Genomic DNA, 24,168 nt, shown 5'->3' with positions numbered 1-24,168 from the left:
CAAAAATAAAAAATAATAATAAAAAAACAGTGGGTTAAATTTATTTAAACAATGTTTTTATTTGTGTGTTTATTTTTAAATATTTATTTATATAATTCAACAAATTATTATTATTATATTTAAAAACTTATTTAGCTGTCAATTTGACAAAACCTCAAATACCTAAAAAAGCTATGTCCCACCATTAAGCTGGTCAACAAAGAAAAAAAAGAAGTATTAATCAACTAATTAAATAAAGTACCATCACAACATTAATTAATGTTTAAATTCGATCAAACTTTCAGACCCCATAATTCTTTTGTCATCATTTGCGATTTGGCCAAGTATTTAATATAACCATTACACTCAATCGTTAATATTTATTTGGTAATAAACAGTATAAAATAAAAAATACAATTTATTACTATTAATAATAACAATAATTCATTTTATTTATTTTTTTATTTTTTTTTACTGGTTGAACAACGAAGATCAATTCCACACCAAAAAACCGCCACAATCAAAAAAAAAAAGATTTTTATACCAAGAGGTTTTTATTATTTGTCTCTCTGTAAATGACAAAGTTCAAAAAAAAAAAATTCTGGCAAAATAAGAAAAAAAAAAAAAAGATTTATAAATATATTTGCATAAAAGTCAATAGTTTAGTTTTGTTGCTATTATTTTTCATATTAATTATAATTGTTATAACAACACCACAGATACGAAAAAAAAATCATTCGAAAAAAAAAAAAAATAAAATAAAAAATAAAAACAAAATTTTTTTTTTTCCAACCTTTTAATCTCATAGATAATTAGATATTTTTTTTCTTTCATTTTTAGTTGACCAATTGAACAGTAAAAAATACCCACCTGCCCTACTTTTTTAATATAAAATTGGGTGAAAATAAGTAAAAAAATTTGGAAAGGCGGAATACAATAGATATTGGGTTTTTTTTCAATACCCCATTTTCGAAAATACCCGATATTATCATATATATTTTTTTTTTTTTTTTTTTTTTTTTTTTTCAGGATTTTTTTCAGGATTTTTTTAAAATAATAAAAAGAAAACTATTAAAATAAAATAAATGAAAAAAAAAAAAGGAAAAAGAATTTTATTTTTTATTTTTTTTTCTTTTTTTTTTTTTTTTTTGTTTATTAATATTAATGAATATTAATAAATAATATGATATTTTGGTCTATTTGTCAATAATAAAAATAAAATAAAAATAATTACATAATAACAGTAAAAATAAAAATAGCACTATTTAAGATACAAAATCATATATATAAAAATATCTAATATATAAAAATTATAATAATAATAAAACCTAAATATCATCATACTAACTTCGCACATATAATCAAGTTAGTTAGTTATACACAAATTTTATTATTATTATTTTTTTTATTTTTTTATTTTTTTATTTTTTTTTAATAGATCAAAAATAATTTTAATTTTACAATTTATTTAAATTTATATTTATTTATTTATTTATTTATTTGTTTATATATTTATTTATATTTATTTGTTTTATACACTTTGTTATTTTCTTTTAAATTCAATTTATTTTAATAATAATTTAAAAAAAAAAAAAAAATTTCAAAATAAAACAAAGTAAGTAACAACCAATAAAAAATAAAGAATTTTATAAATCTAAATTGTTCTCTTTTATATTTTATTTATCACGTGCAATTTTTTATTTTTTTTTTCTTTTTTTTTTTTGTATAACAAAGGGGCAAAAAAACCTAAAGCCATGAATTACAATAATGATAGTTTTCGAAATCAAGTAAAAAACAAAAGAAAAAAAAATATTTTGTATTTGATTTTATTTTTTTTTTTTTTTATTTTATTTTTTTTTGCTTTATTTTGGCATTACCCACACGCAAATTTGCGATGATGCGGGAAAATTTTAGTATGTTAGAGTTTTTCAATCATTATCATAATTCATTTTCGTTTTTTTTAATTTTGCCACATATTAAAAAAAATTTATTTATATTAAAAAAAACCACATCCCCACAATTCAAAAAAAAAAAATAAAAAATAAAATAAAATAAAATTTTTTTTTTTTTTTAAAAAAGAGCCAATCAGTGGTTGGAAAAAAAAAGAAAAGAAAAGAAAAGAAAGGACATACAACATATTTATTAAACAAAAAATAATATATATAAATAATTTTTTTATTTTAAATAATAATTAACTGTGTTCCTATATTTTTTTCAATAATCAAAATTAATTAAAAAAATAATAACAAATAACAAAAAAACTATAATACATAATCATTAACAAAAACAATAATTAATTTTAGAAACACAGTTACACACACATACACACACACAATAAATCTAATTTTTATTGATTGTGTGTTGGTTTTTTTATTTTAAAATAAAATTTTTCTGACAGGTTGTGATTTTTATCTGATGTATGAGAATTTATTTTATTTTTAATATTTTTTTTATTTTTTTTATTGTAGTAGAAAAGGTGGTAGTGATACCTAGTAATAGTATTTATATATAATTACAAATATTTTTTATTTAAATTGTAGCGACAAAAATAACATAATCTTATCAATAACAAAACAAAAATAAACCAATCACCATCAACAATAACATCAAACACTTCATAATAATAGTTTTCAATTGTTTAAAAATTTCATATTCAGAAAAAAAAAAAAAAAAGAAAAACCCACTACAAAGATAGAGAAAATTTAATTAACAATATAAATATCCACACAAAACCCACAATTTTAAAATCAATAAATAAACTTATATAGTGTATTCAATTCAATAATTGTGATCAAACTCACTCACTACACACTCGCACATTTATAAATTTAAACATTACACAAAACAAACAAACAAACAAACAAATAAACACACACACACACGCACACATAATTTTAATAATATTTGAAATTACCATCTAATTTTAAATATTTTTGATTATGGTTTTTAAAATAATCAAACAAAATAATTTAAATTATTTTAGTTGAAAAAAGATAAAAATAACATATATAAAATCGTACAACTCACACACACACACACACATACACACTAAACCACATACATAAAATACACTTAGAAATTAAAATATTTATTCAGCCCCATATAAACAATAATAATAATAATAATAATAATAATAATAATAATAATAATAATAATAATTTTAAAATAAAAATAAAAAAACATATATCATGAAAAAAAAAGAAATTTAAAATTATTATAATAAAAGTAATAATTGTAAATTTGATTAATATCAAAGACAGAGACACAAAGATATACACAAACTAACAAACTAACAAACTAATTAACAAACAAAAACAATATTAAATAATAATAATAATATCAAGCAACACTATAATATTATACAACCTACCCCCTTTTTTTCTTTTTATTTTTATTGTTGTTTTGTTGTTGTTGCTGTTGTTGTTGTTATTGTTGTTTTTTATTTTTTTTTATTTTATTCAATATTTTATTTATAATAACCTTATTAAATAAAATTTTTTTATAATAAAATAATTAATATTAAATATATTTATTTATACAGACAAAAATAAATTAAATTCAAAATGGATCATACTGAATGTAACAATCGTATAGAGTATTTAAATGTAAGTTTATTAATTTGATTATCAAAAACAATTTTTTTTTTTTTTTTTTTTTAATTATTTTCTTTTTTTATTTTTTAATTTTTAAATTATAATTTTCTTTCTCTCTTTTTATTTTTTTTTTCTTTGTTTTTTTTATTTCCTTATTCCTCTTGTCCCCATCATAATAATCATCATAATAATAATAATAATAATAATAAATATCATATATCTCATTTAAATTAAAATACAAAAACAATAAAGAATTATACAAATTAATAATAAATAACAAATATATAATTTTATTATAATTATTATTATATTTATAATTTCAAATATCATTAACTTCCAATTAACCGCAATTTATAATTAAACACACTCACACTCTTAATAATATATTATATTATAAATAGGTATTTATATTATACAACCACTTTAAACACACACCACACACCTAAAAATAAACAAATAAATATATATAATTATATATATATATAATAATAATAATAATAATAATAATAATAATAATAATAATAATAATAAAAATATAACATATATATAAATAATTAATAATAATTTTTTATCTTCTCTCTTTTTTTATATATCACATATATTGATTATTTATATATCGCATTTATAATTCATTCTTTTTTTTTTTTTAAATATTTTCTTTTTTTTTTTTTTATTTTTAAATTTCAAACATAATATTAATTCTTTTCTTTTTTTTTTTTTTATATAAATTTATTTGTTTGTTTTTTCTTTTATTTTTATTTTTTAAAATTATATTTTAGAATCAAAATTTAATATTAAAAAATAAAATATTTGAATTAGAAAGTTTAAATGAAAATCTAAAGAGTCAAGTAGAATATTTTCAAACTAAATTTTTAGAATCAAATTTAATGAGTGAAGGTAAAGATATTTCATCATGTTTAACAGAAATTTATAATAGTCTCAGTTTAGATAATTCATCAAATAATAGTAATAATATTAGTAATAGCAGCAGCAATAATAGTAATAATAGTAATAATAACAATAAAATAATAAATTTAAGAAACAATTCAAATAGAAACTATAAAATTAATTTAACAGCCAATACAAACAGTAATAATAGTAGTGCAAATACAAGTCCATTTATTTGTTCAAATAATAGCGATACAAGTAATTACGAATCTTTACCTCAATTAAGTGATAGTGAAAATTCGTCACCTGTTTTAACATCACAACCATTACCATCAACACCAACTACAATTTCAACTACACCATCATCATCAAATCGACCACCACCACCACCAAGACCAGCATTCTTAAGAAGCACTTCAGATAATTTTGAAGATTTAAATAATAGTAGTAGTAATAATACACCAACAAAAGAGTTTTCATCATCTCAAACATCATCACCATTAAATAAGGGTTCAACTTGGTCAACTGCAGTAATTCCCCTTAAAATGAGATCTGAAACCATTGTACAACAAAAATCACCATACAGTCCAGATACAACCTTAACAAATTTAAATAATAAATTAGTAAATGAATTAAATATAAATAATCAAAATAATCAAAATAATCAAAATAATAATAATAATAGTAATGGTTCAGTTGAAAGTCCATCAAAATTAACACCAAGAGGTGTTAGTAATGTTTCAAGTTCCCCAACACAATCACAAATTGATAGAAGAAGCAAAACCTCACCATTCCCAGCAAATGTTACACCACCACTCTCATCTTCTGGTCATTTGGTTAGAACTGCTTCAGCAAGTAGCGCCAATGCAATCAAGCCACAACAACTAAGTAATAGTTGTAGTGCTAATATCACCTCTGCTAATAATAGTAGACCATCCACACCTGTACAAAATAATAGTTTTTCAATTGAAGCAACTGGCTCACCATCCACACAATCTGGTTTATATAATCCCTTTGAAATCACAGAAGACGAACCAGAGGTTTTAGATGATCCAAAGTTGGTTATTGCTAAAGTTACATCCGATGGTGCAAGCTCCACTCCAAGCTTTATCGTTAAAGGTGGAACCATTGAAAAGTTAGTTAACCGCCTTATTGCAAGACATGACCCAGATTTTGCCTCTGCTTTTTTACTTACACACAAATCATTTACAACTAGTGGTGAACTTTTGGATCTCTTAATAGAGTTTTATTTAAATAATAAACCACTTGGCCACGCACCATCCTTATCATCATCAACTACCTCCATATCTTCAATGGATCTTACAAGTTCAACTGGTTCATTCTCATCTCAATCTGATGAAGTTAAAAGAAAAAGAGCTATTCGTCTAAAGATTACAAATGTTATTAAATCATGGGTCGATAAACACTACTATGATTTTGAAGAGGATAAGCAATTAATTGCCAAGCTTGACAACTTTATCAATACACACATAATGCAAGATATGGATAAAATCGGTATCAATTTAAAGAGATTACTTTCAAATGATCGTATTGTACCAGTCCCAATTTTTTCTAATGGTCCACCAGCACCAATCCCACCAAAGATCAAAAACGGTTCAGAGGTTTCATTCAAAGATTTGGACCCAACAGAAGTCGCACGTCAATTAACACTCTTTGAGAGTGACCTCTTTAGAAAAATTGGTGCCAAAGAGTGCCTTGGTCAAGCATGGAACAAACAAGACAAAGAAGAAAAAGCACCAAATATTGTAAACTTTATTAAAAGATTCAATCAAGTTTCATCATGGGTTGCCACTGAAATCCTTAGACAAGAGAAACTTAAAGATCGTGTTAGTTATATTAAAAGATTTATTTTATTAGCCCAAAAATGTAGAGAGCTCAACAACTTTAATGCAACTATGGAGATTTTATCTGGTCTTCAAAATTCATCAGTTTACCGTCTTAGAAAAACATGGGAGCGTATCGAAGCTAAACCAATCCTTAAAAATACCTATGATGAGCTTATGTCTTTAATGTCCAGTAACGCCAACTATAAGAACTATATGCAAGAGCTCCACAATATTCATCCACCATGTATACCTTATTTAGGTGTTTATTTAACTCATTTAACTTTTATAGAGGATGGTATGAAGAATCATTTAAATCAAGATGAAGAAATTATAAATTTTGAAAAATGTAGAAAAATATCAGTTGTCATTAGAGAAATCAAACAATACCAACAACAACAATACCATTTAGAAACCGAAGAAATTACTCAACGTTATTTAAATAATTTACCTTCAATTCAATCTCAAAAATCAATGTATAAACTAAGTTTAATTTGTGAACCAAAAGAAAAGGAATCTTCATCTTTTGATAGCGGTTATGGATCAATTTCAGACAGACCCGATAAAGTTAAAAAAGAATTTTCGATGACTTCATTATTAAATTCATGGAAAAATAATAACTAAAAAAAAAACTAAAAAAATAAAAAAATAAAAAAAATGATAAAAATTTATTGTTTTAACTTTTTTTTTCTTTCTTTTTATTAGTTATTAACTAATAAAAAAAAAAAAAAAAAAAGTATTTTGTAAATATTTAAAAAAAAAAAAAGGGTGTTTGTAAATTATATAAACTTTTAAAAAATGATGAAAATTTTTTTTAATTAAAAAAATAAAAATGTGAGTGTTTTATATTGAAAATAATATAAATTTTATTTAAAGCAGTTTTACTTTAAAAGAATGTGCTTCATTTAATATAACATTTAAAGTTGAACGTGTATATCAGTGATTGATGTATCAAGTTCAAAAACAACAATACCATAAAGAGCTATATTATTTGAACCAGTTAAGGTGGTGTTATTTGATGCTGTTAATTGGATCTTTGAGGATTTTGATTTTAAGTTGATGGATTGTAATGATTCTAAAGAAATAAAAAGAATTAGTTTTATAATTTAAATATCTTTTTTTAAAATATCTTACTGAATAACATATTTAGATTTTTTTTTTAAGGAATAAAAATATATTTTTTTAAATTTATACTTTTTTATTTTTAATAATTTTACAAAAAAATAAATTTTTTTTTAGATTTATATAAATCCAGAAAAATTTTAAAACAATAGTTGTATTTTGGTGTATCTTGTTTATTAAAAAGGAGATGTCCTCCAAAAATTGTAAAATCCAATTATTTTTTTTTTTATTTTTGTAAAAAGAAATAAAAATAAAAATAAAAATAAAAATAAAAATAAAAATAAAAATAAAAATAATTATATTTATTATTTAAATATAAATTTTTTTTTAGTTTGATAATAATAATTTTATTTTAAATTTATCAATTTTGTTTGAAAAATTAATAGTTGGTTTATTTTTAGATATGAACATTAACTTTGGCAACAGTATATAATAATGGAGTTGCATTAATTAATGTACATATACCAGAAATATCCAATAAAGAGAGACTTTGCTATCACTATATTGATTTGATTGAGAATTTCCTTCACATCAAGTATTTTTGTAAAAAGATCAATTATTTGTTTTTTTTAAAGAAATTTTTCTAAGTTTATAAAAAATCATTTTTTTATTTTTTTTTTTCCATAATGCCTTATTTTATTTTGTTTATTCATAGATATAAAACTTTTTCTTTTTTTTAAAAACAACTAAATATAATCATATTATTTCTATAAAAAATAATCATATTATTTCTATAAAAAATAATTTTAAAAAAAATAAAAAAAATTATTTTTTTTATTTTTTTTAAAAATTTTTTTTCTTTTTTTTTTTAAAATTTTTTTTTTTTTCACAAAAACGATTATTTCATTTCATTTTTTTTAAAATTATATATTGGTATATAAAAAAATGATTAAATCATCTTTAAAATTATCAATAAATAATATCAGATATTATAGCTCAGCAGCTTTAAGCACTAATGGATTTGGTGGAATTCAATCAATTTTAGGTCAAAATCAAGCTGTTCAATTTAGCACACCAATTTCAAAAGGAAACACAGTAATTTTTAAACATCCAGTTGAACAAATTCCATTCCAACCAAAAAAAATACATAAAAAGACATTAGAACACAATTTTAAAGAAAATGAAATCAATCAAATGAAAAAACTTCGTGTCGAAGGTAAATCATTAGAAAAGATTGCAGAACAATATAAAACTCAATCAAAAGTTGTATCAGTTTTAACAAAATCAGACCCAGCTGTTCGTCAAATCCAAATTGAAAATCATCGTATCAAGGGTCCAAAGAGTCAAGAGTCTGCTGAAATTAAAAAAGCAAGACTCGAAGAATGGACTAAAAAAAATCAACAAAGAGAATATGACCTCAAAGTTATCAAAGCTGCAGAATCCCACGAACGTATAATTAGACAAAGAAGAGATATCAATGAAATGAACACCATTGGTCACCAAGAATCTTTCGATATGATCTTAAAAAATCAAACAAGAGATGCATTAAAGAATCAACAAAAATTTTTAACACCAGATGAAAAGAAATCAAGAGCTAAAATGCTTTCTAATTTACGTCGTCGTAAGGTAGTAGATGATGTCTCTAAAAAACAAGAAATGGCTCAACGTGCTAAAAACAAAACTGCAAAGAAAACAAGAGAATAAAATCATTTTTAAAATAATATAAATAAAATAATCGTAATAAAAAACAAAACAAAAAAACAATATTTAAAAAAAATAATAATTATAATGGTATAGGTATATTAGAAATTTATTTTAATTTATTTATTTTATTTTTAATATTTATTTATTTATTTATCCAATTTATGTATTTATAGTCGTTATGATTCATTAGTTCTTTTTTTGTAAATGATAACAGTTGATCAAATTCTGGATCATTGGAGGTATTGTTATTTATAAAACCATTTTGGAAGAGTTGCTTTAAAAATAATATTGACTCTGATGATATTGTTTTTTTAATTATTGATTTGGATAGTTTTAAACCTGGGTACAAAGGATATGTGGATAGTAACATTTTATATTGTTGAATTGAAAATAGATGTATTGGAATACTGTTTGATGATTTTAAATAACAAAGTGCTACATTTTGTGTGTTTTGAAATATTATATTTTCTAATTTTGAGATTTGAATAACTTTAGCTTCCTTTATAAAGTTGAAAAGGTTATCACCTTTGAATACATATAATTCATCAGCTTTTTTATCATATTTACAGTCATTAATGTATTTTGAATCTGGTAATTCCACACCACTACTGTAAGCATTATGAAAACAACGTTCAGAGAATTTGAAATGATTGTTAAAGAATATTGGAAATTTTTCTTGAATCATATCTACAAAAAGAGAAAAGTTATTTGGTTCCCTAATATCTAAGAAAAATTCTAAAACTGCATTAAAAAGAGTATTTGCTTTTATTGCTGGATGTTGTTTGGGATTTTGAAAGTGACCATAGGAGTCACATTTTTTGATTTCTTTATCTAAGGATCGTAGTGACTTAAGATTTAAAAATTGATTATATATGAGATATAATAGAGAATGAAAAGAATAGTCTAAAAATATTTTTTCAAATGTGAATATTTTTGGATCTAATAAATCTGTAAAATCTTCACTGCTTTGATTTTCATTTGATTGGTTAATGGATGGATCTTTGACTCTAAAAATAATTCTACTAAGTTGGTTTATTTGAAGAGTTTCTAGAGTTAGTTTAACAAATTTCTTTGATTTAATTGAAAGATAATAGAATGAGAAGAGTGGTGAACTTTGAACCGATGCTATATTGGAGCTATTTATAAATTGATATATTTCAATCAGTTTCTCGACTTCTTCATTATCTGGTTTACTGTTATATGAAATTGCTTGAAGTAGCAACCTGAATAAATAGTTTATAACGACTGATAAATTATTTTTTGATACTTTTTTTGACAATTGGTTTTCTATTAATATTTTAATAGTTTCTATAATATCATCAGTATTAATGTTATTATGATTGTTTAATAAACCAATGCAATAAATTGGAGTGTCATCTGGTATATCTGATAAAAACTGATGGTTTGAATGATATTGATTCCATTTTGAAAGAAATTCTTCTGGATAGTCAATTATAGGATTAAAGTTGTTTTTTATTAAAAGGCTGAGTTTAGAGAATGAGACTCTTTTGATTAAAATAACAAATAAATCAATCCAGGTACTTATTTTTTCACTATTTTCTGCATTATTGTTGTTTTGGTTACTGTTGTTTTTATTATTTATAATTTTTGAAATATCATAGTTTGTTGGAATATATTCTAAACAATAAAAAATACCTTTACTGCAGTTTATTGAATCTAAATACAATAATAAATCTGATAATTTGTTTGAATCTTCAAATGAAATTTCTTTTACTGGTTTTTTATATTGAACACATATATCTACAAATTTGCAACATTTTATAATTTCTTCTAAATTAAATGTTTCAATTGCATTTTTTAATGGAAGTTGGTAAACAAAGTTCCTATCAAATTGATTAGGTAATAATTCTTTACTAATGGCATATTCTATTAATGAAGTATTGGAATAGAGGAATTCATCACAACAATCTTTTTTAAATAGTTCTTTATTATTTAAAATAAAATCTATTGTATCATTGTCTTTAATAACAAAAATGGTTTTGCCATCTAAACCGACATTTTTTGTTCTTTTAACGATTTCTAACCAATTGGAAGCTATTTCATTATTGTTTGGTAAGGATTCAATTATTTTGCAAAAGTTTTCTTTATCTTTGCTTTTGTAAAAAGAGTTTGAAATTGTATATATAATAGAACAGTTCATCATTTTTGTAATGAGGCTAAATTCTTCTTTATTTCCTAAAGACAGGTAGTATTGTAGAAATTCTTTCTCAACTTGATAGGTGAGTAGCACACTAAGCTCTGATAAAATTATTTTCATACCCTTCCAATTGTTTTTATTATTAGATAAAAATAGTTTCAAATTATTTATATTTAAAAGTTGGTGTGTTGATACTGTTAAAGATTCATTTGGTGGTGATTCTGTGTTTTGAATTATACTAATTAATTCTTTAACTCTATTGTTTGATTGGTCTTGTTTTATTATTTTTTCAATTTCTTCTTCATATTTCTCTAATTCGCTTGGATAGGAATAAAACTTTAGATCTAATAACTTTTCTTGGTTATCAATTGAAATGGTTTCATAAAGCAAGGTTTCCAAGTCAATCTTGTTGTTTACTTGTGCAAGGTAATTTCTTAACATTGTCATTGATTGCTCCAAATTGTGGATGTTCTTAATTATTTTACTTTTAGTTGTCATATTTTCAATGCTGGAGATAGGTGGTAATGGGGTGGTGTCTGGCGGGCTATAGTAATTGGAGTTGCTTAAAATTAAAGTCAACACTTTATCTCTTTGGAAAATATCTTTAATTGTAGATGCTCTTTGAATTGTCTGGGATCTAAATTTGCTAACCAATTGGCGGTAGAATTGAGTATTATAGTTGCATTTATCCACTTGATTTTCATAGTCTTCCCTGCTTCTTTTTAATTGTGAAAGGATAGGACTATTTGAAAAAAAAGACTCTAGTAATAGTTTAATTTGAGGGATACTGGACTCGGTAAAGGATTTTTCAATCATTGATGGTAACACTTGAACATATGGGTCCTCACCGGAAAGAGCTATCTCCATTAGATCTTCATGAAGGAGATGAAAATTATAAACAAATTTTTCTTTGCAGTTTATTGATTTAGACTCTAGTAATAATTTGAATAGGGTCTTAGCCATTTCAGGATCACCTTTAAAAAGGAGATTTAACCAATCTTTACTTACACCATCTTTATCTTTTTTTGGATCAATATCATTATCCAAAAGCTCTCCAGCTTCTAATTTGCATTTTAATAGTGGCAGTTGGTTTTTTTTGATCATCCATGAAATTGAGGTTATGTCTTTAAATTTTTTTCTATTTTCAAAGTAAATCTTGTATATATCACTCTGATCTTGATTTAAAGGACTATTTTGAATATGATAAAATATTTTATTTAAAATTTTTTTATTTTTAAAAATTTTAAAAAATAAAGTTTCTAAATCATCATTATTGCTAGTATTATTAATATTATTATTATTATTTATTAAATATATATTATCCATTATTTACTTGTATATATAAAAAAAAAAATAATACAATATATTTTTAATTTAAATTTTTTAAAAAAAAAAAAAAATATTTTTTTTATTTAACCAATATTTTATTTGTTTTAACCCCATTGTGGGTTATATAAAATTAAAAAAAAAAAATATTATTTTGAATTGGTTAAAACCTGATGATTATTTTTAGAAAAAATAAATGGGGAGTGTTGAAAAAAGAATTAACACACACATAATTTTTTATTTGATTAACCCCTCCTTTGTGTTACAATTCTAATTAAATAAATAAACGTAAAAATATAAATTTAAATAAACTTTAAGTTTTAAAATTGATAAAGTAGTTTATCTTAAAATTTATTTTTTTTTTTAAAAAAAGAAAAATAAAAAAGTTGAAAAAAAAAAAAAAAAAAAAGTGGTTTTTAAAATAAATATAGATTATTATACATGATTTGATTTGCATTATTATTGTTATTATTATTATTATTATTATTATTATATTATTATTTATATGGATATATTTAATTGTTAATATTTAGTGATTGTTGTCTTCTAACTAATAACCAAACATTGTTATTTATACCTTTTGGTAAACCATTTGTTATTTCTTTAGATACCTCAAAACCTAATTTTTTAAAGAATTCGAATGAACTTTTAGTGAAAACCAATGTTTTACAAGGAACATTACTGTGATCGGACCATTCTAAAATATTTTCACATAAATAGGAACCAATACCATTACTTCTATAGTCTTGAAGAGTAGCACAATAGGCCAAGAACCAATGTTTTTCTTTATTTTCAGATTGAAGAATACCATCGACAAAACGCATTAACTCGATACCCATACCAACTTTTTTTAAACCAATTTTAGTTGCTAAATTAAGACTACCTTTGATACGGTCACTAACACGAACCTCTTTCTTTTTATCTGGGTTAAGCCAAACTGCAACTGATAACATTTTTCCATCAATGCCAAAGTAACCCCAAATATTACAACGATGTGTGGATAAAACTTTTAATATATATTTGAAAAGATATTGAAGGTGTCCAACAGAGTGGGGATCAGATGGTGGAAATATAGATGAAAAACGTGGATCGGTTACTAACGATGATGCTAAAATGTGAGCAGCCTCCTCAAATTGGGAACGATCTAATTGTTTCTTTAAACCCTTAAAGCTATTTGCTCTTTTAATTGTGATTCTTTCTCTAAGTGTGGAGGTGTCCATAGATTGAAGACGAGATATGATGGTATCTATTGATGGTCTGAGATTTGGGTTTTTATCGAGCATTGACATTACGAGTGGAGCTAGCTTTTGGTACTTTTCTGGGAAGTAAGATAAAAACTTCATAGAGTCAAAGTTATCGTTAATTAAATCTTCGCCAATGAAAATTCTATTGAATGATAAAAGTTTCAAGGTTATCAATTCAAAAAAGATGCAACCAAGAGAAAATATATCGGCGGATTTGTCATAACCTTTGTTGGAGCTTGATTTGGACTCCAATACTTCCGGTGATGAATATGAATAAGTACCAACTGTGTCTTTATGTACTGTAGTATGATTACTGAATGTGGCAAGCCCTAAATCTCCAATTTTTAACTTGTTTGATGAATCTATAAATATATTTTCGCTCTTTAAATCTCTATGTATCATATGGGCCTTATGAATTGCTTGAACACCAAAACTAATATCTAATAACCAAGAGATTAATTGGTTTTGTTCTATTAAATAAATTGAGTCTACTGTTTTTTTAATTTGATCTGATTGAACAACTTGCTCTTCAAAATGATTTAATGATGGTGATGGGGATAAATCTTTTAAAAGATTTAATTGAGATCCACCTTTTGATTTATCAATATTATTATTATTATTATTATTATTATTATTATTATTATTATTATTATTATTATTATTACTATGATTATGACTATGATAAATTAGAGATTTTGTTAAATCAATAGTCATTTTTATAACACATTTCTTTTTTTCTTTTTTTATTGGAGATTTTGCTGGACCACCTTCTCTTGGAGTTGATAAGGTTTGTTGTGATGGTTGTTTTGGAGTGGAGCCAATTCTATTTGTAGCTGGAGATGAATTATTTGGTGTCATAATGGTTGGAGTTGTGGTACTATTATCAGAATTTGAACGAACATCACTATGTTCTGCAGAGCCAGAGCTTGTGGAGCTGATTGATCTTGTATCTATATCGCTGCTGGTTTCATGTGTGAATGTTCCCAAGTTTAATGATGAAAGCTCTGAGCCCAAGGTAACTGTATGATGACTTGTAGGTTGTACTAAATCTATTAAAAAATCAAGTAAATCACCTTTTTGACAAAACTCCATAATAATTGATAAAACAATTTGATTATCTTTACTATTTATAACCGCATCTTCAAATTTTACAACATTTGGATTATCACATTTTGCTAAAGAATAAGCCTAGATTAAAAAATTAAAATTTTTAGAAATTATTAAATAAGAGAAAAAAATTTTAAATTTTATAATTTACCTCTCTTAATCCTTGATTGGCTTCGTTTAATGTATTAAAAATTCTTTGTTTTACAACATATTTGATACCATCTTTTTTATATAACAGTGCTTTTCCCTCACCACCGGCTCTTAACTCTTTTATTAAAGTATATGCCTCTAAAGGGTCATTTGATGGTTGCATTTTTTTCTATATATATTATTTTATAATTTATTTTTTAATTTATTTTGTTGTTATTTTTCTATGTTGTGAGTTGATTTTTGTGTAATTGTATAAAAAACTTTTTTAAAAAAGTAAATATTTCTTTAAAAAAAAAAAAAATTAATATTGTGATATTTTAAGTTTTAAAAAATTAAATCATTATTAAAAAAAATATTATATCAAAAAAATTATAAAGATAAGAGAAAAAAACAATAATTTAAATATTTTAAAAAATATGGTAATGAATAAAACATACAAGGTTGTGTAAATATTTATGTGTATAACTTTTTTTTTTTTATATATAGTATTCCCTGTTTTAAGTTTTTATTAAATTTTATAACTAGTTTGTGTTGTGGGGGTTAAGGTATTAATCTATTGAAAAGTGTGTTAGTGTGGTGTGTCTCTGTGAATATTTGTAAAATAGAAAATAGTAAGAGAGTGAAATATTATATGAATATTGTTATTCGTTATATTATTATTATTATGGTGAAGATTTAATTGAGATATTTTTATCTATTTAAACATAGCACAATAATAGTTATAATATTATTAAAGTAATTAATTTATTATTACGATTATATGTTGATATTTAAAATTTTAAAAAAAATAAAAAATAAAAAATAAAAAATATAAAAAAATTTTAAAAATAAAAAAAAATATTTAATCAAATAAAATTTGAAAGTTATTTGAGAAAAATAATTAAATTAAGAAAAAAAAAACAAAATAGTTATTTACTTAATTTGTGATTTATTAATTATTAAATTATTATTTTGATTTTGATATATTAATTTCCTTTTTTTTTTTTTTATTTATATAAAAAATGCATGTGTAATTGTTTGTTGTTGTTGTTTGGTGAATCAATAATATAAATTAATTTATTGAATTGGGATATTTATTGGTAAGTGCGACTTTTTTACAATCCACCACACACATACATTTTTAACATTATTTTATTATTTAATGGAATAAAAAAACAAAAAAGGAGGATCTGTTATTGTTTAAAATGCAAATAGAAATCTTTTATGCTCCTGCTATTATTGTTAAACTGCTGTTTACTTTATCTTTATTAATTTGATTAAAAATCTGTCAATGGGGGTGTATATATTAAAAAAAAAAAAATTGTGGGTGATGTCCAATTTAACACACACATACATTAACCATATATATACATACAAATAAATAACGTTTTTATTGTTTTTGTTGATTCTATTCTTTGGTTCTTTTATTTATAATTATAATACCCAATTGTAATATCAACTTTAATAATAAATAAACAATAATTTAAATTTTAAAAAAAAAAAAAAAACTAAAAAAATTAAAATTTAAATTAAAAATAAAAAAAAAAAAAAATTATTTGAAAAGGTTAACCTACACAAAAAAAAATAACCATGAATTTTCCAATATAAATTAAACTTAGTTTAAATGAGGTTTAATAATTATTAAAGTAAAAATAATTAAAAACGAAGAAAAGGGTGTGGTGGTGAATTTGAAAGAAAAATAAATATATATATCTGATAATCAAGAATTTATTATAACTGTTACGTTTTCTATAAATGAAGATATAGTTATTGCTTACCCAAGTATTTTTTTCTAAACTGTGTTGTTATGCAAAAATAAAAATAAAACTAAAAATTATAAAAAAAATAATTAAAAAAATTAAAAATTAAAAAAAAAAAAATAATTAAAAATTTTAAAAAATTAAAAATATTTATGTGCAAGGTGTTCCATATGGTAATCATCAGGTCATTGATGGAATTCTATTTATAATACTTTAATTTGTTGTTCTTTGCACGCCATCATAACACACTATTTTAAAGAAAATTCGAATAATTTTAAAACATTTCCTAAAATTTATAATTTGGGAAAACACACACGACATAGATGAACTTTCAAACAATATTTTTGATTTATTAAAAAATCATATTGATGTATAAAATAAAAGACTTTTTAATAAATAAAAAAATTAATTTATTTTTTTAAAATAATTATTTTAATTTTTTTTTTTATTTTTTTAATTATTTTTTTTTAATATGTGTGAAATTCATTTTTTTATTTTTTATTTTTTGTAATATGCATATCTTAATGAACAAATAATATATATAAAAGATGAAAATAATAATACTATTATTACTTTTGTTAATAAATTTAAATAATAGTTTTATTTACAGTAAAATCATTAATAATGATACTTTATATTTTTTTAATAATATTTTTGAACAAAATTTAAACAAGAACGGAAATAGAAATGAAATATATGCATACAGAATGCTACAATATAAAAATAGTACAGGAAAATGGGGAGGCGGACCACAGAAAGCAAGTTTATCATCGAACCTGATTGTATATCAAGACGAGCTGTACCATTCAACAATATATGAAGGAAAAACTGCAATTGTTACCCAAGATCTAGCATCAGTGGACACCATTCAGAAACTAATATTTAAAAATGTAGAGGCGGTCATAGTAGTGTTACATAGTATCCCATCAGCAGGTTTACCATTAAATAAAGAAAAAGAAAATAATATATTATCTCAAGAGGGGTTCGAATCTTTTTACCATGATTCTTTACCCCTCACTATTCCAATTTACTTTGTCAAGGGTGAAGAGTTTAGCAGATTAATAAAGAGTGTCGGTAATGTACCACCCGAGCATCAGGATGACTACAAGTTAATTGTATCTTCAGGCTTACCTGAGCTAATTGTAAACCCATTCGCCTATAACTTTCAAGGTATTTTAAGAGGAGATCCAGATCATCTTAGATCCGACCAATACTTTTTACCAACCATTGTAGTATTGGCAAGCTATGACTCGTTCCACATGATTCCTGCACTTAGCGGTGAATTTGCAAATAATGGCAATGCTTTTGTAGTCTTTGAACTAGCTAGAATTTTCTCAAAGCTCTATTCAGACAAAAGTACACGTGGTCTTTACAATATTGTATTTGGTTTAACAAGTGCTTCGAATTTAAATGAATATGGTGTCAAAAGATGGATCGAACAACAACCAAGTTTAATTTCAGAGTCTATAGAGCTTGCCATCTGTATTGACTCAATTGGTATGGGCAATAGAAATAGTAAGGAAGACGGTGATATCAATGAGAACATACTATATTTACAATTGTCAAGGTCACCAAAACATATAGCAAGTCTAATAGATCTATTTAAAGGTGCTGGTCTTAGCCAAGGCTTGGGAAATGGTGAAACCCAAATCACTCCAGTTCATCGTAAAATCAATTTATCAGATAAAAAAAATTATTGGAAACACGAAGTATTCGCTAAAAAGAAACTACTCTCCCTAACAGTAACCCAAAGACCATCACCACCTCAATTAGCAAAAGAGAGTACAATACTATACAACATGGATAATGAGGGATCAACATCAACCCTACATTTGAAAACTTTAAAAAAGAATACTAGAATCATAGCATCAGCACTCATTGCTTATATCTATAACAACTCCAAGATTGTAGACCACTCTGACTTTTTAAAAGGATCTTTAGATGTAAATATTAATTCGTTCGAATCATGGAGCCAGGTTTTTGCTAACACAAATATAATGTTTCCATTCATCCATGAAAAAAAGATACCAGTCAGCTTTTCAAAAATGTTTTCGAAAATGAGTGAAAAACAGCCAGAAGCCTATCACTCGCACATAGACGACCATTTAAATAATAATAGAATCAACATAATTAACGGCATTTACTCCATTTTTGAAAACTATTTACAAGAGCTTAAAATTGATAAATTTACAACCGACAACTCTATTCAATTCTATCAGCCAACTCAAGAAGTTTTACAATTTTATAGGGTATCATCATTCACCTTTGATTTTATTCATCTACACTTTACAGTATTATACCTTTTTATTTTATATTTAGTAATTAAAGGTAAACAATCATTAATAGATATCAAAAATTTATTTAAATCGAATAAATCTACATCTAAAAAAACCAATTAATAGTAATAATAATATAATTTTAAATAAAATATAAAGTTTTAATTATTTTTTTATTTATAGTTAATTATATTTTCTTTATTTTTTTATTTTTTTATTTTTTTTTTTAAAATTGATTACCAACATCTTTTAAAAGCATTAATTTTAACTCAGTATATTCTTCAATTGTATTTCTAATACCTTCACGACCAAAACCAGAATCCTTAATACCGCCATATGGTTGGGAATCAACACGAACTGAAGGGATATCGTTGATTACTACAGCACCAGCTTCGATATTGTTAAAGGCATAATAAGCCTTTTGAATATTGTCAGTGAAAACACCAGCTTGTAAACCAAATTGGGATGCGTTTACACGTTGAACTACTTGTCTGAAATCAGTGAATCTTTCAATAAAGAATACTGGACCAAATACTTCCTTACAAGCGATACTGGTATCTTTTGGTAAGTTTTCGATGATTGTAGGTTCAATAAAAATGTTGTTGATACGCTTACCACCAGTTAAAATATTTGCACCTTTTGAAGCAGCTTCTTTGATCCATGATTCGATACGAGCGGCATCACCTTCTGTAATCATTGGACCTACAAAAGTGTTTGGATCCATTGGATCTCCAATACGGGCTTGTAATGGCTTGGCACCTTCGACTAAAAGTTTCTTCATTTGGTCGTAATGTTTATCGTGAATAAATACTCTTTGAACAGATATACAACTTTGACCTTGACTATAGAAACCACCAAATAATACACGAGATGCAATGTGTTGTAATTTTGATTCGGAATTATCGGAATCAACGATACAAGCAGCATCACCACCCAACTCTAAAATTACTTTTTTCTTTCCTGCATCATTTTTAATCTTCCAACCTACGGCTGGACTTCCAGTAAAGGAACATACCTTGAAACGATCATCTTTACTAAGAATTGAAGCATCTTCATGAGTAGTTGGGAAAATTGAAAATGCACCCTCTGGTAACTCTTGTTTTGATAAAACTTCACCCAATAACAATGAACTAATTGGTGTACGATCTGATGGTTTTAATACAAATGGACAACCTGCTGCAATTGCTGGTGCAATTTTATGTGCACAAAGATTTAATGGAAAGTTGAATGGAGCAATCATTGAGATTGGACCAATTGGAAAACGTTTAGTAATACCTGAAAATCCTAAATTTCTCTTTGAAATATCCAATGGTGCAGATTCGCCATATTGACGAATTGATTCTTCTGCTGCATTTGTAAATGTATCAATACATCTTCCAACCTCTGCATTTGCATCTACAATTGGTTTACCAACTTCTACAACAAGAGCCTTAGCAAATTCGTCACCTCTCTTTTCAATTTCATTTGCAATATTTAATAAAATCTCCTTTCTTTTTGCTGATGACATATTTTTCATTGATTCTTGTGCATTTACTGATGAAACAATTGATTTTTCAATTATATCTTTATCTGCCATTGGTACTTTACTAACAACCTATTTATAAATTAATGAACCCTTTTATTAGTTATTATTATCATAAATTTTAATGTATCTATAATTATTCTATAAATACATACACCGCCAGTAAATTTATCGATAACATCTAATGATAATGATGTTTGATGAATTGGTTTATTTGCTAAATAAATTGGATAGTTTGATTTAACATATTGACCTGCTCTTGTATATTTGCTCATGATTAATTATTTATGTGTATGTTGGAATTTCACAATTAGGGAAAATTAAAAAAAAAAAAAAAAAAAAAAAAAAAATTAATTTAAATTTGAAAAAAATAAAAAAAATAAAAAAATAAAAAAATAAAAATTTAAAAAATAATAAAAAAAAAATCTGAAAATCCTGGTATTGTAATATTTTTTAAATGATTTATTAGTAATTTAAATCTATTTATTATAATATGAAATATAAATAGTTTAAAAAAAAAAAAAAACAATTATTAAAAATTTATTGATCAAATAAAATTCCAAATTTTATTTGATTTATAATGTCGAGAATGTAGATCCATTACTAATGGTAAGAGCACCTGTACTACTGCCAAAACTGGTAGATAGAGTGCTCATTGTGTTACTACTATCATTCTTTGGGAAAAATACAACAATTTGATCTTGATGAATTGATATTTTTTTTGTATATGGTCTTACAATAGTAATGAGATGGGGTTTAAATGAAACACCTCTATCTTTAAATTTTTCTGAAATATCTTTATGAAATTTTTTTATATCTTTTCTTATCTAATAAATAATAAACATTAGTATATGGTGTGTATAGATATCTAAGTTTTAATCTAAAATAATTTATACTTACATGTCTAGGTCTAATATTTCTATAAATTACAACCATTGATACACAAATGCCTATTAACATTAAAATAAATACAATGATAGGTGCTATTTTTTTTCTCCACCCACAAATTGCGATAATTATTAAAAGAAATATTATTGAACCTAAATGTACATATGTAATTTTATTATATTTTTGTTTTTTTAATGATTTAAAATGATCTATAGATTCGATAACCTCTTTGAACTCCTCCTGTGTCATAAAGGGCGACAGAAGACTAGGCATTTTTGTATCATAAAAGAAATCCCCATTGGTTAAATGTTTCTTTTTACTTGATTTATCTTTCAATTCTCTATGAATAATATAATGATCTCTTTTTTCATAATTATAACCAGGCACTTTGTGTTTTATTTTACCTATATCGATAATTGAAACACTGCCATTACTATCTTTTAAACTAGCTTCTTTTAATTTCTGAAAATCTTGTTTATGATGATTATTGTTATTATTATTGTTATTATTATTATTATCACTATTTGAATTATTATTTTGTAACATCATTTTTGAATTTAACATTATACTATTATTACTAGTATTTTATTTGATGTTATTTTTTGTTATTTTGGTTTTTTAAAATATTATTTTTTTTTCAATTTTATAAAAATTGAATTTGAAATTTGAAAATGAAAAAAGGACTAGATCTATTAATCTTTTTTTTTTATTTTTTTTTTTTTTTCTTTTTTTTTAAACAATTTAATTATTCTTTAATTTAATATAAAATAAATTATTATTTAATTTAATTTTATTTTTAAAAAAAATATTTTAGTTATTTATTTTTTATTTTTTTTTTATTTTTTTATTTTTTTATTTTTTTGTTTTTTTATTATATTTTTTATTAAAAAATAAAATGTCAAAAAGTGTCAAAAAATAAAATTTACATATATATTATTTAAAATTTTTATTATTAAAAATTATTATTATAATTATTATTTTCTATTAAATATAAAAAAAAATATATAAAAATAAAATAGTTTTAAAAAAAAATAAAAAATAAAAAATAAACAAAAAATATTGATTTATATAAAAAAGAAAAAAAAAAAAAAAAAAAAATAAAATTAAAAAAGGAATTGTGGATTATGTGATAGCACATGACGCTTTTTGGTATCATCATTATTGAATTCTATATAAAAATTGTTGTTTTTTTTATATATTTGCAGTTAAAATGTAATCATCATTATTGTGAAAATGTTTCTTAAGAATTTTTTTATTTTTGTTTTTTTTTTTTTTGTGCAGTGTTCCCCAATTTTATTTAATTATTTTATTTTGATTTTTTTTATTTTCTTTTTTTTAAATTGGGTTCTTAATAAAATGTCTATTGGTTTATGTGTACTTTGTAATAATAAAACCAAAATGATAACATCTTTCCATTTTACCTTAAGAACACACAGGTCCAATAAAATAATGTGGTAACATTCTTTCATTATTAAATTCGTGAATGCAAAATCAAAAGACACCAAAAAATCGGTTTTTTTAATTTTAATTTTTTTTTTTTTAATTTTTTTTTCTTTTTTAATTTTCGGTTTATTTACAAAAAGATTTTTATATTAATTATAAATTTAATGCTCATCTACTTTTTCTAAAGTAATGATATTTTTATCATTTATATTATTATTATTATTATTATTACTATTGAATGTTTTTATATGATGTTGAGAATAGTAAATAAAATTATTATTATTATTATTATTATTATTATTATTATTATTATTATTATTATTATTATTATTATTATTATTATTATTATTATTATTATTATTATTATTATTATTATTATTATTATTATTTATTTCGGATATTTCAGATTCTTTTTTGGGGTATTCTATAGTCAGTTTTGTTTGAGTGATATGTCTACCACACTTGTCATTTTCGTGTATAATTGCTAATGAACAGCTAAAGTGTAAACCTCTTTTTTCATATTTATGTGACAACCCTTTATAAAAAACTAAAATTTCTTTTTTTATCTATTATTTTTTTTAAAAAAAAAATGGGGTGAAAAAAATTGTGGTTGTGTTAATAAAAAATGATTTTTTTTTTAAAATATCTTTTTTTTTTCGTTTTTTATGAAAAACTTACATATCTATTTTTGATGATACCTAAAACGACGGCAGAAATAAATAAAGTACTTAAAATGATTATACCAACGATCATTGGTATATTGGATGTAGAATGTTTCTTATTACTAAAAAATGCTAGAATAAAAACAAAAGGAAACATCAATATAATATGTAAAGCTATAATAACATTAAAAGAGATTCTGGATCTCGGAGTAAAGTTATTAAGTGATACTATTATATTTTTATATTCCTGCGGGCTTGAAAAAAACGGTATTAATTGGTATGGTATCATTGTATTAAATCCTTGGCCATTTATATTCTCTATTATAATTTTATCTTTAATCTGATAGTTATAACCTGGTATATTGTATACTGCACCATTATTGTTTATATGTATCTGTGGTGGTAGTTGTTGTGATGATTGCTGTTGCAGAAAAAAAGGTTGATTCGATGAAATTGAATATGACGATGTAGATGATGATATTTCAGTCAAGTCAATCACATGTTGATGGTGTATGTGATATTGATTATTACCATAATCATTAAGAATATATGATTATATTATTATTATTATTATAATTATTTG

General features: G+C 23.1%; 9 protein-coding genes across 9 annotated transcripts; 3 read left to right on the top strand and 6 right to left on the bottom strand.

Moving 5' to 3' along the window:
- Positions 1 to 3,542: 3,542 nt before the first annotated feature.
- On the top strand, positions 3,543 to 7,057 carry DICPUDRAFT_53443 (uncharacterized protein; the record flags this gene model as incomplete). Its single annotated transcript, XM_003285182.1, has 2 exons — positions 3,543 to 3,584; positions 4,352 to 7,057. The coding sequence occupies 2 exons, from the start codon at positions 3,543 to 3,545 to the stop codon at positions 6,926 to 6,928; spliced, it is 2,619 nt and encodes an 872-aa protein (XP_003285230.1). The 3' UTR covers positions 6,929 to 7,057.
- Positions 7,058 to 7,221: 164 nt separating this feature from the next.
- On the bottom strand, positions 7,222 to 7,448 carry DICPUDRAFT_149081 (uncharacterized protein; the record flags this gene model as incomplete). The annotated part of the gene is made up of 2 exons (XM_003285164.1): positions 7,222 to 7,379; positions 7,439 to 7,448. 2 exons carry the CDS (start codon positions 7,446 to 7,448, stop codon positions 7,222 to 7,224), a joined length of 168 nt encoding a protein of 55 aa, XP_003285212.1.
- An 863-nt stretch (positions 7,449 to 8,311) lies between these two features.
- On the top strand, positions 8,312 to 9,135 carry DICPUDRAFT_45970 (uncharacterized protein; the record flags this gene model as incomplete). Its single annotated transcript, XM_003285181.1, has 1 exon — positions 8,312 to 9,135. One exon carries the CDS (start codon positions 8,312 to 8,314, stop codon positions 9,068 to 9,070), a length of 759 nt encoding a protein of 252 aa, XP_003285229.1. The 3' UTR covers positions 9,071 to 9,135.
- Positions 9,136 to 9,977, bottom strand: DICPUDRAFT_91463 (uncharacterized protein). The gene has a single exon (XM_003285163.1). The coding sequence runs from the start codon at positions 9,753 to 9,755 to the stop codon at positions 9,213 to 9,215; it is 543 nt and encodes a 180-aa protein (XP_003285211.1). The 5' UTR covers positions 9,756 to 9,977; the 3' UTR covers positions 9,136 to 9,212.
- A 3,092-nt stretch (positions 9,978 to 13,069) lies between these two features.
- DICPUDRAFT_53438 (uncharacterized protein) lies at positions 13,070 to 16,452 on the bottom strand (the record flags this gene model as incomplete). The annotated part of the gene is made up of 3 exons (XM_003285162.1): positions 16,389 to 16,452; positions 15,057 to 15,338; positions 13,070 to 14,986 (listed from the first exon to the last, which is right to left on the bottom strand). Exons 2-3 carry the CDS (start codon positions 15,216 to 15,218, stop codon positions 13,070 to 13,072), a joined length of 2,079 nt encoding a protein of 692 aa, XP_003285210.1. The 5' UTR covers positions 15,219 to 15,338; positions 16,389 to 16,452.
- A 494-nt stretch (positions 16,453 to 16,946) lies between these two features.
- DICPUDRAFT_96968 (uncharacterized protein) lies at positions 16,947 to 19,249 on the top strand (the record flags this gene model as incomplete). The annotated part of the gene is made up of 2 exons (XM_003285180.1): positions 16,947 to 16,978; positions 17,393 to 19,249. 2 exons carry the CDS (start codon positions 16,947 to 16,949, stop codon positions 19,191 to 19,193), a joined length of 1,833 nt encoding a protein of 610 aa, XP_003285228.1. The 3' UTR covers positions 19,194 to 19,249.
- DICPUDRAFT_53435 (uncharacterized protein) lies at positions 19,246 to 20,867 on the bottom strand (the record flags this gene model as incomplete). The annotated part of the gene is made up of 2 exons (XM_003285161.1): positions 19,246 to 20,664; positions 20,748 to 20,867. 2 exons carry the CDS (start codon positions 20,865 to 20,867, stop codon positions 19,297 to 19,299), a joined length of 1,488 nt encoding a protein of 495 aa, XP_003285209.1. The 3' UTR covers positions 19,246 to 19,296.
- A 300-nt stretch (positions 20,868 to 21,167) lies between these two features.
- Positions 21,168 to 22,044, bottom strand: DICPUDRAFT_149075 (uncharacterized protein; the record flags this gene model as incomplete). Its single annotated transcript, XM_003285160.1, has 2 exons — positions 21,168 to 21,419; positions 21,493 to 22,044. The coding sequence occupies 2 exons, from the start codon at positions 22,042 to 22,044 to the stop codon at positions 21,168 to 21,170; spliced, it is 804 nt and encodes a 267-aa protein (XP_003285208.1).
- A 1,040-nt stretch (positions 22,045 to 23,084) lies between these two features.
- On the bottom strand, positions 23,085 to 23,874 carry DICPUDRAFT_76158 (uncharacterized protein; the record flags this gene model as incomplete). Its single annotated transcript, XM_003285159.1, has 2 exons — positions 23,085 to 23,489; positions 23,602 to 23,874. 2 exons carry the CDS (start codon positions 23,872 to 23,874, stop codon positions 23,085 to 23,087), a joined length of 678 nt encoding a protein of 225 aa, XP_003285207.1.
- Between the last annotated feature and the right edge of the window lie 294 nt (positions 23,875 to 24,168).

Source organism: Dictyostelium purpureum (assembly GCF_000190715.1).
Source record: "Dictyostelium purpureum unplaced genomic scaffold DICPUscaffold_40, whole genome shotgun sequence".
Classification (NCBI taxonomy): Eukaryota; Evosea; class Eumycetozoa; order Dictyosteliales; family Dictyosteliaceae; genus Dictyostelium; species Dictyostelium purpureum.
The sequence above is the reverse complement of the archived record's forward strand: the minus strand, read 5'-3'. Positions and strand labels throughout refer to the sequence as shown.

Excerpts from the sequence above, each read along its gene's own strand:
- DICPUDRAFT_91463 (XM_003285163.1), bottom strand. The coding sequence starts at position 9,755 with ATGATTCAAGAAAAATTTCCAATATTCTTTAACAATCATTTCAAATTC.